General features: G+C 32.2%; 1 protein-coding gene across 1 annotated transcript; it reads left to right on the forward strand.

Moving 5' to 3' along the window:
- The first annotated feature begins 1709 nt into the window (after positions 1-1709).
- LOC119837838 (dopamine receptor 1) lies at positions 1710-14482 on the forward strand. The gene is made up of 6 exons (XM_038363615.1): positions 1710-1780; positions 6052-6232; positions 6527-6655; positions 8606-8851; positions 10130-10377; positions 12699-14482. Exons 2-6 carry the CDS (start codon positions 6180-6182, stop codon positions 13004-13006), a joined length of 984 nt encoding a protein of 327 aa, XP_038219543.1. The 5' UTR covers positions 1710-1780; positions 6052-6179; the 3' UTR covers positions 13007-14482.
- Positions 14483-15974: the final 1492 nt, after the last annotated feature.

The raw sequence follows: 15974 nt of genomic DNA on the forward strand, positions 1-15974 counted from the left end.
TTTCTATCGCAAAGAACGCTTCTACTTTGTAATATTTCATTATAAAGAGAACAGCTCTCATAGTTTTAATGGAGTTTTAATGGGCTTTAATTTTTATAGCACTTTCTTTATTGAATTTCACTTTGTGAGTTTCTTCACATTGTTGCTACGTTATAATTGGTCAACTCCAGATTTTTACTGGTAGCAGTCAGGAATAATGGCGACGGCAAAATTTTTACAGGCGCCAGAAAAAGGAAATTTTAGAAAGTGATTTTTATTATGTAAAATTTAGTTTGTAAAATATTTATAAGAGACAAAATTTAGAAGTATTACACGTTCGTTATCAAGCATTTGCATTCGAATTAGTAAAAGTTTAAATTAACTACAGCATAACACATACATTTCCCAATCACATAATTCTTTGAGTATAATACACATCACACATTTCCAACTATATAACACAGGGCCAAAACTTATTTATAAGTCATCAACCTTTTTTTTAATTTAGTAAAACATTACGTTTTCCGCGAATCTCTTTTGATTGTTTAATGTTAATAACCAGGAAAGTGATATATCCACATCGTAAAACCTGTGTGACGAACAAACATCGGGGATTTAACACGAGCGAAGTTCGCACGTGACTTTATAATATTTGAGTTGGGAAAATTCAGTCTCGTTCCACGGCCTGCGTATTTATCTTAACCTAAATTAATTACGTACAAAATTATCCTAATAAAATGTGGAAAGAGTTCTTTATTATGAAATGGCCGATATATCCCACTAATATTATTAATGCGAAAGTTTATTATTATTTCACGCGAAAACAGCTTATCGTATCTGTATGAAATGGTACAGAGATAGATTATAGTCTGGATTAGCAAATAGGCTAGTTTTTACCTGGGTACCACGATAGTGACGTCGCGGGTTACAGCTGTTAAAAGCAAATATGATTCATAATACCAAGTGGAATGCGTATTATTATTTTTTGCTCACCCACTATTTTATATATTCTTTTTTTTGTTTTACTTTAAGGGTTGCCTGGTAGAGATCGCTACCTAGCGATAAGGCCGTCTTTTGCTTATTTATAGTAGCTCAGTTTTTCTTTCCTTTTTTTTGCAATAAAGAATTTCATTTCATATTCAAGTCACTCTGGATTTGGCGAGTAATATCTATGTAATCTAGCCAACTAGCCAATTAGACAAACACAATATATATGAAACATAAATACATAACATAGCTAGTTCACTCATATCGACCCTCTATACGAGGAGAGAAAAGATTACGTGTAGGACTGATAAATGTACATACTTATATGTGTTGTGTCGTAATTTTTCTAACACAGGGCTATGCTTTACTAATCCACCTATCTTCTAACAACAGACTGGTACAATTTTTGTATCTTTTAATGTTATTTCATACTAGACGGTCGTCCCGGCTCCGACTGGATATAAAGATTCCTGTTTCATACCAAGGGATCATTTAATCAGGATTAAAAGCATCCTATCACCCAAGTCAGACAGGCTGACTACATCAAATTTTATTAAAATCCAGTGATTGACGGACAAACATCCAAACAAACAAACTTTGACATTTATAATATTAATATGATTACATCATTCTATGTATCGGCGTGATCAGTTAAGGAGTAAAATAGATAATTTAAATAATGTTTTAATAAATTGTATCATACAAAGTTACTATAATTGTCCCCAGGCGGCGATAGGGTCGAACGAGACAACCGTTGAATATGAAGATGCTGAAGATCCGGACGCGGTGACTCTCCTCTCTATTCTAGTTGTCGGTGAGTTTACTAAATTTATTATTGATGTAAGTACCGAGCTGGCGATTCGCCTGGTTTTAAGCGATCAACGCCCATCATGGAGGAAAAGGGTCTTTGACTAAACTATCTGATCCACGAAACGTATGGTTTCAAATGTTTCAAATTTCCTTTTCTTCAACTATATTGATTGATGCTCCGCTCCTATCATAGAACCGAGATGTTAAATAGCATATATTATAAGCCCTATATTATAGACTGTCCAATAGAAAAGTAAAGTGTTTTTATTAATAGTTACAATATTTAATTATTGCTGCTTTGTATTTTTATTTACTGTTTTTAATGATATCACTTAATTTTTAGTTTAACAGCATTCAAATGTTTTATAAATGAGAAATTAAAACGTAGAGAATGATATCATTTAACTAAAAAGCTATTCTTTTTCATATAATTAGCTAGTAATTAGATTGTAAACCAAATTATGTACACAATGCTTTATGAATCCTACTAATATTATAAATGCGAAAGTTTGTAAGGATGTGTGTGTGTGTGTGTTTGTTGCTCTTTCTCACAAAAACTACTAAACCGGTTGCAATTAAATTTGGTAGGTACGTAGATAGCTGGACAACTGGAATAACATATAGGCAACTTTTTATCCCGATATTCTTTCGGGATACGGATTTACGCGAAACCGCGGGGCGCAGCTAGTATTTTATAAATATCGAAAACATTTGACTATGTAGATTGTAGAACATTCCATTTTATTGCAGAAACTCAATTATTAAGGCATTAAAGGTTAAGCTCGGACCCTCATAGTTTCAAACCTTCAGAATATAACGCAAACCGTTGTTTTTAATGAAGAAAGTTCTTGCGTTATCTCGATTAGCATTGGTGTTCCACAGGGATATAAATTAGGTTTCTTTTTGTTCTTGGTCTATATTAATGATCTTGGTTTGATAATGATAATTCATTAACATTTCACATGGGCAGCCGTAATCAAAATGTTCATAAAATAAACTTCGCTTTTTCACGCATATCCGATTAGTATACAACTAATAATTTATAGTTTAATACAAAAAGTCTAGTCAAATAAATTAATGGTTGAGTTTGAGAAAAAAAAGATAACCTAATCTAAGCATTCAGTTATACGATATAATAATTACTGTTGATATAAAACTATTATAGAGTAGGTATTACTGTTACCTGCGGCTTCGCCCGTATTTCATCACGGTAAGAAGCAGCCTGTGTCAGACGTGAAAGAGATACAAATAAATAAACACACTTTCACATTTATAATATTTGTTAGTATAGGTGTAGGTACACTTAGATAAATCCTTTTTTTGTCAAGTTATTAAATCTATACTAATATTATAAAGCTGTAGACTTTGTTTGTTTGTTTAACGCACTAATCTCAGGAACTACGGGTTCGATTTGAATAACTCTTTCAATGTTAGATAGCCCATTTATTGAGGAAGGCTTAGTCTATATATGTACCACGGCCGAAGCCGGGGCGAACCGCTATTGTTAACATAAAGCGTACATACCCGAATACACTTTCAATATCTGTAAATGAATTTTCTCACATTCTCACACTGTTTACATTTGTTTTTACTTAAAGCTGCTGTAATTATCGGCTATCGATTACAGGAAGCCTGTATCTGACAGCCTCGAGAAAAATGATTAATACCCGTTTTTTCGCTAATGCTATAATTTCATCTTTATTTTACAGAACATCGTCATATCGTTTTTGTATTAATTTTTAGGATATCGTCTCTCAATAATACGTCCTTTGATTGAAAAAATTCTGCGTAGAATATGTTTATATCGCAACAAACTTTAATTTGTTTTCACAAGGGTCCGGTAGTCAGCTTACTTATATAGTTAACACAAAAAAAGGTATGTGTGTGATTCACATACGATAGAAGTGAAACTTCAGTAAATCGACAAAAGAATGAGATGAATATATATAAAATATAAAATTGTATGTATATTTCTGTCTCATTCATTGCCGGCTTCATTCTACACATTTTTGTATTTGGTAACGGTCTCAACCGCCACTATAACTAACACACACACACACACTATAACTCCCCATATACCATTTTTAATAAACTTGTATTAATTCAATTCATGCTTTATTAATAATATTTTATTTGGTCTAATGCAAATTTTTCGTATTTGCCATGAATTACTACAAACTCACAGACGTAGTGAGCAGCAAGTTTGGTAATGAGACAATATAAAACATTAAAAAATAATAGTAAAACAATGTATTATTGTAAATTAAAATATTATACAATCTCAATAAAATATCACTTACAAGGAAATCGAATTGTAATGTCAATTTTTAAGTCATTTCCACCAAAAAAAAGTATATTATTATATAAATTATTGGAGGTTCCTTAACAAAGCTGAACTTTACATGCCTCTGCATATTCTCTTTATCACAAACAGAATATGAACAATTATTTCAAAGTTAACATTACGTGGCTAAAGCTTAACCTCTTTGGTCCAGTTATTTCTACAAATTCTAAATTACTATGTAAGGTTCTGAAATCAGATCCCCAAACATAGTACAGATTCATTTGTCGCAAGAACTTTGCAGTAGCTTCCATCCCGTTAATTGAATGAGGAATATTTTAATCTTGGAAAATATTATAAAGATGACTCTGATATAGTGAGTCTGACTCAAAATCTCACGGCTTCTATAAGTCTAATTGAATAAATAAATGTTTGAGTTTGAGCTTGAAATTTATATGTGGATTTTTTTAGATGATTTTGACTGTTTCTGTTTCTTTTTTTTTATTTAGTGTAGATTTATATTTAATTATTTTGTTTACTCATTATTGTCCAAAATTAAGTTTTTTAAGGGAAGGAATTAAATTAATTAGCGACTGGTAAATCAAACTACACTCTATTTATAATTCTCTTACTTAATAATGTTTCAGGGTCCATGTTTAGTAAGGTATCCCAAATAAATAAATAAGTGCTAGCATAATCCCTAAGGCACATACGTCTTAAACTATTAAGATTACGCGTCTAGACTCAGAATTAGAGTTAAACAAACAAACAAAAGGGTTCGGGATTTGTCTCACTGAATAATGAATATTGATTATAATGTAGATATATTGTCTTTTCAAATAAAGCTCTTATTTCAATAACATAGCTATGTTCATATGAAGTAAAATAGATTGTGGTCTATAAATTATCATAAAATTCATTTTATATTCACAAATAATAACAAATTGTTTTATGAGCCAATAAATCTAGGTACAATTTTAATATGGTTATGATAGGAGCGAATGACTTAAAAGGAAATAATAAGATCCTATGTTTTAAGTTCAAATATATATGTGAGTCAACAAGAACTTGTTTTTATATACAACTAGCTGCGCCCCGCGGTTTCACCCGCGTAAGTCCGTATCCCGTAGGAATATCGGGATAAAAAATAGATGTTGGCCGATTCTCAGACCTACCCAATATGCTTACCAAATTTTAGAGGAATCGGTCAAGCCGTTTCGGAGGAGTATGGCAACGAAAACTGTGACACGAGAATTTTATATATATAGATTTGTTGCTTTTAATTGTTTAATTTTAAAACAATTTCACAGTATCTTCCGTGATAAGTGTTATAAATTACGTGAAAGTGAACTGTGAATGTATATACTATTTTTATTTTATTATAATATATTACCATTACATAAACCCGTATCAGTGGTGGTTAGTGGCAAAACTACAAAAAAATAATTAGCGAAATCATAGTCAAGTGTCGTCATACGAAGGGAAAGAGGGAAAAAGGGATTAATCGAGTTCGATATATATCCACTTTATTCAGTTACCTTTTATTTAAATGACTTAAACTTCCAAATTTAAAAGATTCTTAAACATTCCAAACACGAATATTTCCACTTGCCGGATATTTACACAATATTCGTTAAATATTTCCAACCCCAATTCGCACGAGCTTTAATCTAATATTAACACTTCGGTGTCTCGAACAAGCCTGCCTGATGCCAGCCCTTCGCAGCATATTATTATACCACTCTGTGGTTCGCAGTGTTTATATAATATGGTCAATATCTATCAAAACGTACAATTAAGCTTGAGGGTACATTGAAAAACTATAACGTGTTATATTTTTTACCTAGATAACCTACCACCACAGATAACATAATACTATCAACTTCGTCGAACATTCGTAATTTATTTTTGAACGTTTGAACGTTTGATATTAATAAAAAGGTCCCGTGTATATCTCCTCCTTGCACAGGAAATAAACAATATGCTATTTTCAGGCATTTTCCTGTCTCTCCTCATATTCGTGAGTGCGGCTGGCAACATCCTGGTCTGCATAGCGATTTACACAGACCGTGGGTTGAGAAGGATCGGCAATCTGTTTCTGGCATCGCTGGCAATCGCGGACATGTTAGTGGCCGCTGCTGTTATGACATTTGCTGGTGTCAATGACTTACTGGGGTAAGTCTGGGTGTTATTTCTTTGCACGAAAACAGTTAAATAGCTTATATGTAATAATAGGACTAGAACAATCGTTTTTAGTGCATTATTTGGAATAACACTACAATAAATACACAGTGCGACCAAACACATAAAAAATCGATAGACACATTAAAAATTATAATATCTGGTTCTACAAACTAAACTTCTAACTAGAATACTTATTACTAAGAATAGATATCTCCCTTACAATAATTTGCGATTTATTAAATAAACAAACAGTATGTGTGGTGTATGTATATGTTCATTTATCAGGTACTGGGTGTTTGGTGAACAGTTCTGCGATACATGGGTAGCCTGTGACGTCATGTGTTCCACAGCTTCCATCCTCAACCTGTGCGCCATTTCACTGGACAGATACATTCATATTAAGGATCCATTGAGGTAAGTACAGTTTGAAATTAACCATCCTACTAATATTATAAATGCGAAAGTTTGAAAGGATATGTGTGCGTTTGTTGGTCTTTCACGCAAAAACTACTGAACCAATTGCAATGAAATTTGGTACGTAGACAACTGGACAGCTGGAATAACATATAGGCAACTTTTTATCCCGACATTCTTACGGGACACGGACTTTCGCGGGTGAAACCGCGTGGCGCAGCCAGTAATAGCATATTTCACACCCTCTGGATAAGTTCTGTTTAGCTTACCTGTTAGTTAAAATTACACATCTTGTTTAGAAATATAAGTCAAAAAGTGATAAATTAAATCATCAGTCAAATCAGTAACTTCATAATATGCCGTAAAAGTAGCCCTAAATCGCTTAAATAACGAAAAATACGTATCAGTTATTACCGGTGTCCGGCTGCCTGTATTGTACCTGATTTGCCTCCATCACGCTGAAACATCAAGGGGGTTAGTAGTACGTGCCTTATAATATAATTCCTTATTTTGGGCTTACCTACTGGGCAAGATATTCCCACGTAAATCAACATTAGATGCTATAGATATTGAAATATTTTGATGAACATAATTGATTTTGTGTAGAAGCGAAAATAGTTTGACCTAAATTTCTATTTTGTTATTGTATTCACCTCAAATGAGTTGCTTTGTAAGATAAAATTAAATCTCTAATCAAATTAATTTATCAGACATCAGTGGATCATGTAGTTAAATTCAGAATTATTTAGTGCATAGATCGCTCTCTTAGAATCACTTTACACATATTTATGTGTGATATTAGAAGTGAATTACGTATTTATATGTGGTATTAAAAGTGACTCGTACTATTTCTTTCCTCCGTCCCAAAAACGAAGAAAATTCTTAGTTCAACTGATTTTTTTTTTTTTTAATTCTTTTTTCGTTATGTCAGACAGTTATTGAATATTATTATTCTAATGCAATGTACTCTTAATATTGTAATTAATATATCAAATAGATAATTTCATGAATTATATATGTATATTAATAAACCATTACGGAATCGTACATATATTTAGGTAATCGGTTGTTGTCTTGTTTATAAATGAAAGACGATTTAAAATTTAAACGACAAACGGATTTATTGTACATCGAAGAGAACGTTACGTGTTGTAAATATGAACATCAGTTTCTGACTAAATGCATTCTGTTCACGTTATCACTGCTACGCATAGATTATACACTTGTATACTGGCTGCTACGTCTCCATTCCATATTTCCCTTTCGAGTTTTATTTTCGCAACAAAATGCTCGCTAGCTGGCTGCATTCAAGATCTTTCTTCTTAATAAGACTTACTGATCGCGACTTCATCTGCATATTCAGAGGAAATTCTAGTTGGTTTGACGTGTATTACCGCAGTAAAACGTAGCATATGTCACTCTCTAGCCTCCTAGCTATCTTCAGTCACAATAACAATACAATACAGTTAAGAAAATCGCTATTACAAAAACACAGGTGCTAATAAAAGCGTGTTAAGAAACATACGAAAATTACTTCGTTGCCACGTGAAAGAAAGACAAACAAACAAACTTTAAAACTTCTAAGTTAGCAAGTGTGTAAACCAAAACTCTAGAATAAAATTCGCAAACACCAGCATTTTTGAATTACCAATACCAAGTGATATAAATGTAGGTACCACGGGCGAAGTCGAGGCGAAGGCTAGTCGACTTCGAAACAGAAAAATTATGTTTTTATTCGAACCATTAGTCTCTGAGATTACCTCATTGCAACAGAGAACAACCTCTTCTACTTCTCAATTTTTTGTAAATTTATCAAACGTTTAACCTTTTACCTTTCAGCAATTCATGGGTTACTAACGGTACAGCTAATAAGACTTCCTTTTTATATATCCCGAGATTATAGATCAATCAAAGAACAACCCGTGAACCAACCATATAATCTTGTTGCAGATACGGTCGCTGGGTGACTCGCAAGGTCGCCATAGTAACGATAGCGCTGATCTGGCTTCTCGCGGTCATGGTCAGCTTCCTGCCCATATCCCTCGGGCTCCACCGGCCGCCGGAGGAGACGGTGACCACGGAGCGACCGCCGCGCTACCCCACGTGTGCTCTGGTACTAACACCAACGTATGCGGTGGTGTCCAGTTGCATATCTTTCATATTGCCATGTATCGTCATGATCAGTATATATTGCAGGTGAGTTGATATGCTATTTTTAACTATTTGTGGGGTTCTATAAAATTCCTATCTATTCTAAAGAAACTACTTAACAAACTTTTTAAATTTTAAGTTTAATAACATTAAATACTTTATAAATGAGCTTTTTATAGAGTAGAAAAAAAATGTCAAACAAAATTATTTCAAATGATTAACTACTTATTTTATTTGCTCCTGCTTCTTCAAGAACTTTTAATAAAAAAAAATATTAACCTGTAATTTATAGAAATACATTAATGTACTTTTCATCAAGCAATAACTTTTTCTCTTTTGTATCTCTCGATATCGCCTTATTTCTCTTTACTTCACTAAGATTTAATTTACACGAATTTTTAAAGCACTTTATTTTTAAAGTAAAAGTAATGCTTTCTTGAACTTTTCAAACGATTTCAAAAAAGGAGTTTGTCAATTTATATTTTTTACCTCATTAGTGTTTACTGAGTAAACTGACTTTTATGATTACTTTTTTATTTGATAGCTTGCCTCCCATGTAATTCCATTTAAATTTGGTCTTAATCTTCGATTCTGAATGTGTATCGATTTTTGAAAAAGAATTACCTATATTTATATAAAACATATTTAAATTTTAATAGCCTAATAAAGACATTGATGATACCACTCAAGTGAGGCAAAAACCTGTAAAGACAAAGTTATAAGCACTCTTAAAATATAAGCATCGGTAAGTCTCTTATCCATTCTGTGTTCCTCATTATAAGATTTTCGACTCACTTTTTTTGAATACTTAATGATCATCAGATTTAAACGTTACAATTAGGTATATTTTAAATAGCGATATGTGAGATATATTTTCGTGAGGATTAACGTACCGTACGTATATATATTAAATTTGATCTAATATAAAAAAAAATAAAAATACCGTACTACGTATATTATAATATCGTACTGTCTTATTTTGCCGCTGTCTTTTCCAAAGACTAAGAGAGATTTGTTACATCTATCATAGACGAATTATTGTGATGAATGTGTGTTAAAGATTGCAGTTGTAATCTTAATTCATTTAAGATCTAAATGTCTATCAAAACTAAACACAACATAATATGATAATCACTAATATTATTTAAAAGACTTAGATGAAAAACTGTCAATAATATTGTTAAAACGCTTTAAATATTAATTTCACCTGTCATAAGTAAAAATGAGTAAATATTTATTGCGTTATTGAATTTACTTACGTAACCCAACGTCACGTTGTCTAAAGATTTCTAAGATTTCTTGCTGATGGGGATTCCTTCGCAGATTATACTGCTACGCCCAAAAGCACGTGAAATCCATCCGGGCGGTTACGCGGACGGTCCAGCTGCCGGACAACCGGACCAAGTCGGTCCGGACGCGCGTCCACACGCACGTCCACTCGTCTCCCTACCACGTGTCCGACCATAAGGCCGCGATCACGGTGGGCATTATCATGGGCGTGTTCTTGCTTTGCTGGGTGCCTTTCTTCTGTGTGAACATCGTGGCTGCATTTTGCAAGACGTGTATACCAGGTAATGTAATTAAGTAAAAAAAATATTTAGGGACATACGCACTTACGTAACTTATGTTGGAATTGGGCCAGCTCGCACCGGAGAAGTACTACACCCCTATAGAACCCATAGAACCGGTGTGATATAGTAGCATGCTACTGTTTCATTTTCTTCGCCCTTCCCAGTCCATCCCTTCTTTCCACTGGCCACTCCTTTCCTTATCCCTTTCCCCTTTAAAAAGGGGCAGCGTATTCGCACCTCTGCTAACCACCAGCTCAACTTCCCTCTATGACATAAAAAATGCATAAATATTTCGTTCAAACTGATAACAAATAAAATGAAATTCAGAAATGTTCTTGATATCATGACCAAGAATCGGAAGTTCGACGACGACGATAATAATTTATTGTACAATATAGAAACGAGTCCCTGCAGTGGGAGCAAATAGGGCCTTATTATGATGATGATGATGATAATTCAGCCACACTCTCAAAAGGAATAGGAACTAGAAAGATCCTATGTAGACGTTAAAACTCGTTTTTTGTTGAAACAAACGAATTTAATTTTAACTAAACAAAACACAGTCTAACGAAAAAACGATTTCAACTGTAATATTACATATATTAAGGCATGCCCAGATAAGCCCTGAAAGGGATCTACAAAGGAAAAGGAAGCGTGGCTCTCCCATACAATCCTAAATGATTGGCGATAGAAACTAGGGTGACTTGACTGGAACTAAGCAGCATAGTCCAAGATTGAATGCACACACACTGTAGGTACACGCCTTGTACCTTGAATGGTCCCCTTCGGGGCACAGAGCGTCCCTATAGGACATCGAGACAGTAAGTCATTAATAAATAATAGATAATGGTTGTTAAAAAAATAGATAATTCCCTTACTTCTTATTCATTTAATTCTTCTTATTCAATTAAATCTATAAACAGAAGAACACAAAATGGTCGCCCACTAGTCGGAGAAATGTCAAAAATGTTATTGAGATCCTTGGATTATAAATAACAATTGAGATATATAAACATCCATTTATTGTGCTAATTACAACTTCCTAAGAATAAATCTAATTCTGTGCAGTGTATTATATTTCGATTTAGATTTCTTGAGAAATATTTTTCTCAAGAAATCTAAATCAATTTTATTTCAAATAATTGCATTCCCTATGTGACCATAACATATGTATACGTTTAATATTTGTGATGAATTCTCGATATATTGAAAGGAGTAAATATTATAGTAGATGAACAAATAATAATTTTATAATATTACGATTGAAATTACTACATTCTTTATATAAGTTTAAATTTACGCTCAAAAGTTATTTCTAAATGATATTTAATTTTAGATTTTACTAGACGTTTGTTCCGGCTCCGCCCTGATATCAGGATTCCTGTCTAATCCCAAAGGAAAATTTAATCGGGATGAAAAGTATCCTACCACCCAAGTAACCTCATACCCTGTCTGTATACCAAATTTAATCAAAATCGGTTGAGTAGTTTCAGCGCAATTTACGGATAAACATCCAAACATACTTTTATAATATTAGTATGAAGTGTGTGTTAGTTTAAAACAAGTTAATATGTATTTTTTTTTTGTAGACGAGTTAATCACAAACCATATTGAAAAACAATTTAGCACATTATAATAGCGTCACTTATTCGAATACAAAGAAACTAATAAAATTACTAATGAGCTATTCCCTGCTAAATAAATTTATGATAAATGCCTTAGCATTTCCGGGAAACGCTCTTATAATTATTTCGTTGGTATTTGGGTCAAGCGGGATAGGAAATATCCACAAAATTATACGATATTTGGAGATATAGACAATAAATATAGACATAATGAAAAAAATATTGGAGATTTTGTGCCCACTATTGCTTTCAATTTATCGGATGAATTAACATCATTGCAACATGATATTATGTTCGTTCTTGGATGATCGCTATTTTTTATCAAAATTCTTTGTATTTTTGCATTGGATGTGAAAGATAATAATAATTTTAAATTTAAGACATTATAGTAGTTTGTTACACCATTAAATACTGAGTTTTAAATATAATTCGTTTGTTAAATCAACTATCAGTTAAGGCGAGTATAACCAACTTCATTGAGATTATTTACTTTTACCAATGTTTAATTATTCAGTAGATAAAATATAAAACCCATGTATGTAGTACTAAGAATATATCAATTTGAATCTGAAAATATAACTCTACGTGATGATTAAATCAATAAATAAACAATATTTAACCAAATTGTAACATCACAATGAATTTCAAGGTGATTAAAATACATTAACAATAAACACATTTCACGCATTGTTACAGATCTTGCATTCAAAATTCTCACATGGCTCGGCTACTCGAATTCAGCTTTTAACCCGATAATATACTCCATATTTAACACGGAATTCCGTGAGGCGTTCAAAAAGATTCTCACTTCAAAATACCCTCCCTGCTGCGGGTACCAGACAGTACGAGCGAATACGCCAACGAGGAATGACAATTTCGTCACGGATTACGGGACTAAGACGCTGGTGGTCAGAAGAAGTGGGTCCTTGGGTTTATCTGGAGTGGATCCAACGCCTCGGTCGTCAGCGGAGTCGGTAAGGCCACTTCGGGATTATCACATTTGACAAGAAGACGGGAGTAGCAATAACGGGCTACTCGATAAAAGCGACGTGGTTTGAATGGGTTACTAAGAAATCGTAGTGAAAGCGAGCCCATGTTTTGCTGTTCGTGTTTTTGTTTTTTGTAGCCAAGTTACTGTCTATGTTTTAAAAACTTATTTGTAGATAACCCTTAGCAAAATCCGTGAAGCTTTGGTATTTCGATAATAATAAGATATTTATTTTTCCCCTGAATAATACATTAGTTTTTGAACCTTCTTGATAAATGATCGTTATATTACAATACGCTGACATTGAAACTGAGAGTATCTCCCCGCATTATTTCTTCTAAGTTATTTCTATTAGTAAAGATATGACGTATGAAAGGACAGAAACGTCTTAAGATGTTATTCAGTTGTCCAAGTGATTGATTACCTTTAACAAAGAAAAAGAAGTGGTTTCTCTAGAGATTATGTGAAAACCTCGATCAGTAAGATCCCGACCGTTTCAATCATTCATCAGTCAGCTAAACCTATGTGTGATGTTTATGCCCTTTGATACGAAGGAATAGCATTTTAAATTTAAAGCGTAATAAAATATTGGAACCGTTTATTACCAAGTTTAGTGTCTAGTTTTATGCAATTTACTAACCATTACTATTGGAATAGGGAATTAAACTTTATAGCTTACCATGAACAGGCATAACTATAACTATCCAGACTAGATTTATGTCTAATAACTTATAAAAAACGAGGCAGGCAACGACGGCATCTAGAAGTCTTGGGTTCGTTTTCCTGTAGGTAAGAAGGAAAAAACATACTCAGTATGAAAGGAAACGGATCTGCGAAGAAAATAAATCACTGAAACAGATGTATAGCGTCTGTCCCATACCCCAAAAGGGGTAACGGGTCTTCCCACACCATTATCTAACATTAAAACAATAATATAATAAATATTTCACATTAAAAGGAATAGTGTTTCTATTGGTTAAAACTTAAACATTCTTGTGACATGATATATTGTAAAATTACATTGATCTAAGATATTTTTTTTTTCATATAAACAAAATGTGGGCTAGCTTTCATAAAATAAGATATTCTTATTGATATTAACTACGCGTTTACTAAAAATTAATTAAGAATACATATGTATAAAATAGAAAAGCCATAAAGGTTCGCGCATATTTGAACTTCTAAGTCTCCTTCCTACCTTTTATGTTATGGTAGTTGATCTATCCATAACCAATCCGTGTTTATATTATACCTATTTATATGATATTATTTTACACAAATACCAGTTTGTTTTTTACTCACCAACATTAGATTTAATCTATTTATTGGTACTTGCTTGGTATGCAATTACACTGCTATTACGAATATACTTATTTCATTATGTAATATGTTGCAAGTACCTAGTATGCGCAAATCTTTAATAGTACAAACATTAATTTAAAAAAGTAAGAAATTTAATTATGGTCACTATTATTAGATAAGAAAATATATAACCTCCTTAACTCCATGTAATGTAGAATTAACGAAATCTCAAATGAATATTGACCTACTGGTACCTATCATTATTTGTAAGAAATTAAAATATTTAAGCAATCTACCAAAATTAAGTCTTATTTTAAGAGAACAAAATTCCATTCAAAGTATTATATTAGCATATAAAATTTCCTGTGATACTTTTGTAAATAAATCTTAGTCGAGCTTTGTAAATAAATATTTAGTTAAAGTTAATCAGCGGAAGTTCTAAGGATTAATTAAATTTCGCTCAATTTGATAAAAGAGATATCTTATATTAAATTCTCCCCTTTGTAAAGGTTGTTCTTTAAATAATTCATACGCCATTTCATAAGCCTTCGTGATGATTTGTAGGTTCACTTATGCTATTATATTAAACCAACTGACAGGAAACCCTTATCACTATTGTGTATAAAAAATACCTTACGACTGTTCTTAGACATACTAGGAAATCATAAAAATTATTTAATTTGTTTCTGAGGAGTTTGATTAAAAACATTATGACACCAGATTTGTTATATATATCGCTGTGAGATCGTTAAAACAGTTTGATTATAAACTAACTCGCGAGATAGCAGTCTGTAGACAAATTGCGATCCAGCATTTGCTTGTTAAATCGCATTATTTTTTTAGTTCATTTGGCTATACAAACACATTGCCTAACCTAATTCATATTGAATGCCCATTTTACAATATACCGGTTTCACATCGATACATTATAATGTACTGAAAATAATGCATTCAATTGTAAAAATATGTTTTGGATCACAATTTGTAAACAATTTTATAGTGACGTATAGAATATACATTACTATAAATTATTATAATTCTTATTAAATTTGCTGAACGTTTTATATACAAATAGGAACGACTTTTATTATAACTTGAATTTATTAAACTCTGTGAGCCGGTTCCTCTCCCGCAAAACTTTAAAATAGGAAATGTGAAATATATCAGAATGTTTCATCCCCTAAGACATGATTCTGCACGTGCGTTGCATTGATTTTCTTAATGTTATTATTTAAAATAATTATACTAGAACGCACTGCCTTTGAGTTTAAAGTAATTTAATATTTTAATTATCCATGATCGCAGTGTGAAGTTGTTATTAAAGAATTTTAAGGAAAATAAAATGTACTTTTTATTATAATTGTTATATGGTATAGACTATATTATAATTGTACAGATCTTACGAATTTCAAAATATATTTATTTTATCTGTGACCGTAATTTTATAAATGTTGAATCTATAGAATCGAAAATCTAGTAAAATAATATATCGGTAAATATCTATTTTATGTAGACATAGATATTAGCGCAGTAAATTTTAAATATAATTTATTCATACATATAATGGGGAAAAGCGCTAAGAACATTATTAGAGTTAGATGTAAAAAATGTATTATAATATTTGTTAGTGGTACATATCACTGTCATTAAAAACTTATAAGTATCTTTAGATATAAGGAATG

The sequence above is a fragment of the Zerene cesonia genome, chromosome 29, assembly GCF_012273895.1.
Source record: "Zerene cesonia ecotype Mississippi chromosome 29, Zerene_cesonia_1.1, whole genome shotgun sequence".
Lineage (NCBI taxonomy): Eukaryota > Metazoa > Arthropoda > Insecta > Lepidoptera > Pieridae > Zerene > Zerene cesonia.

Excerpts from the sequence above, each read along its gene's own strand:
- LOC119837838 (XM_038363615.1), top strand. The coding sequence starts at position 6,180 with ATGTTAGTGGCCGCTGCTGTTATGACATTTGCTGGTGTCAATGACTTA. Across the intron at positions 6,656-8,605 it reads CATATTAAGGATCCATTGAG|ATACGGTCGCTGGGTGACTC; the intron begins GTAAGTACAGTT and ends ATCTTGTTGCAG. Across the intron at positions 8,852-10,129 it reads ATGATCAGTATATATTGCAG|ATTATACTGCTACGCCCAAA; the intron begins GTGAGTTGATAT and ends ATTCCTTCGCAG.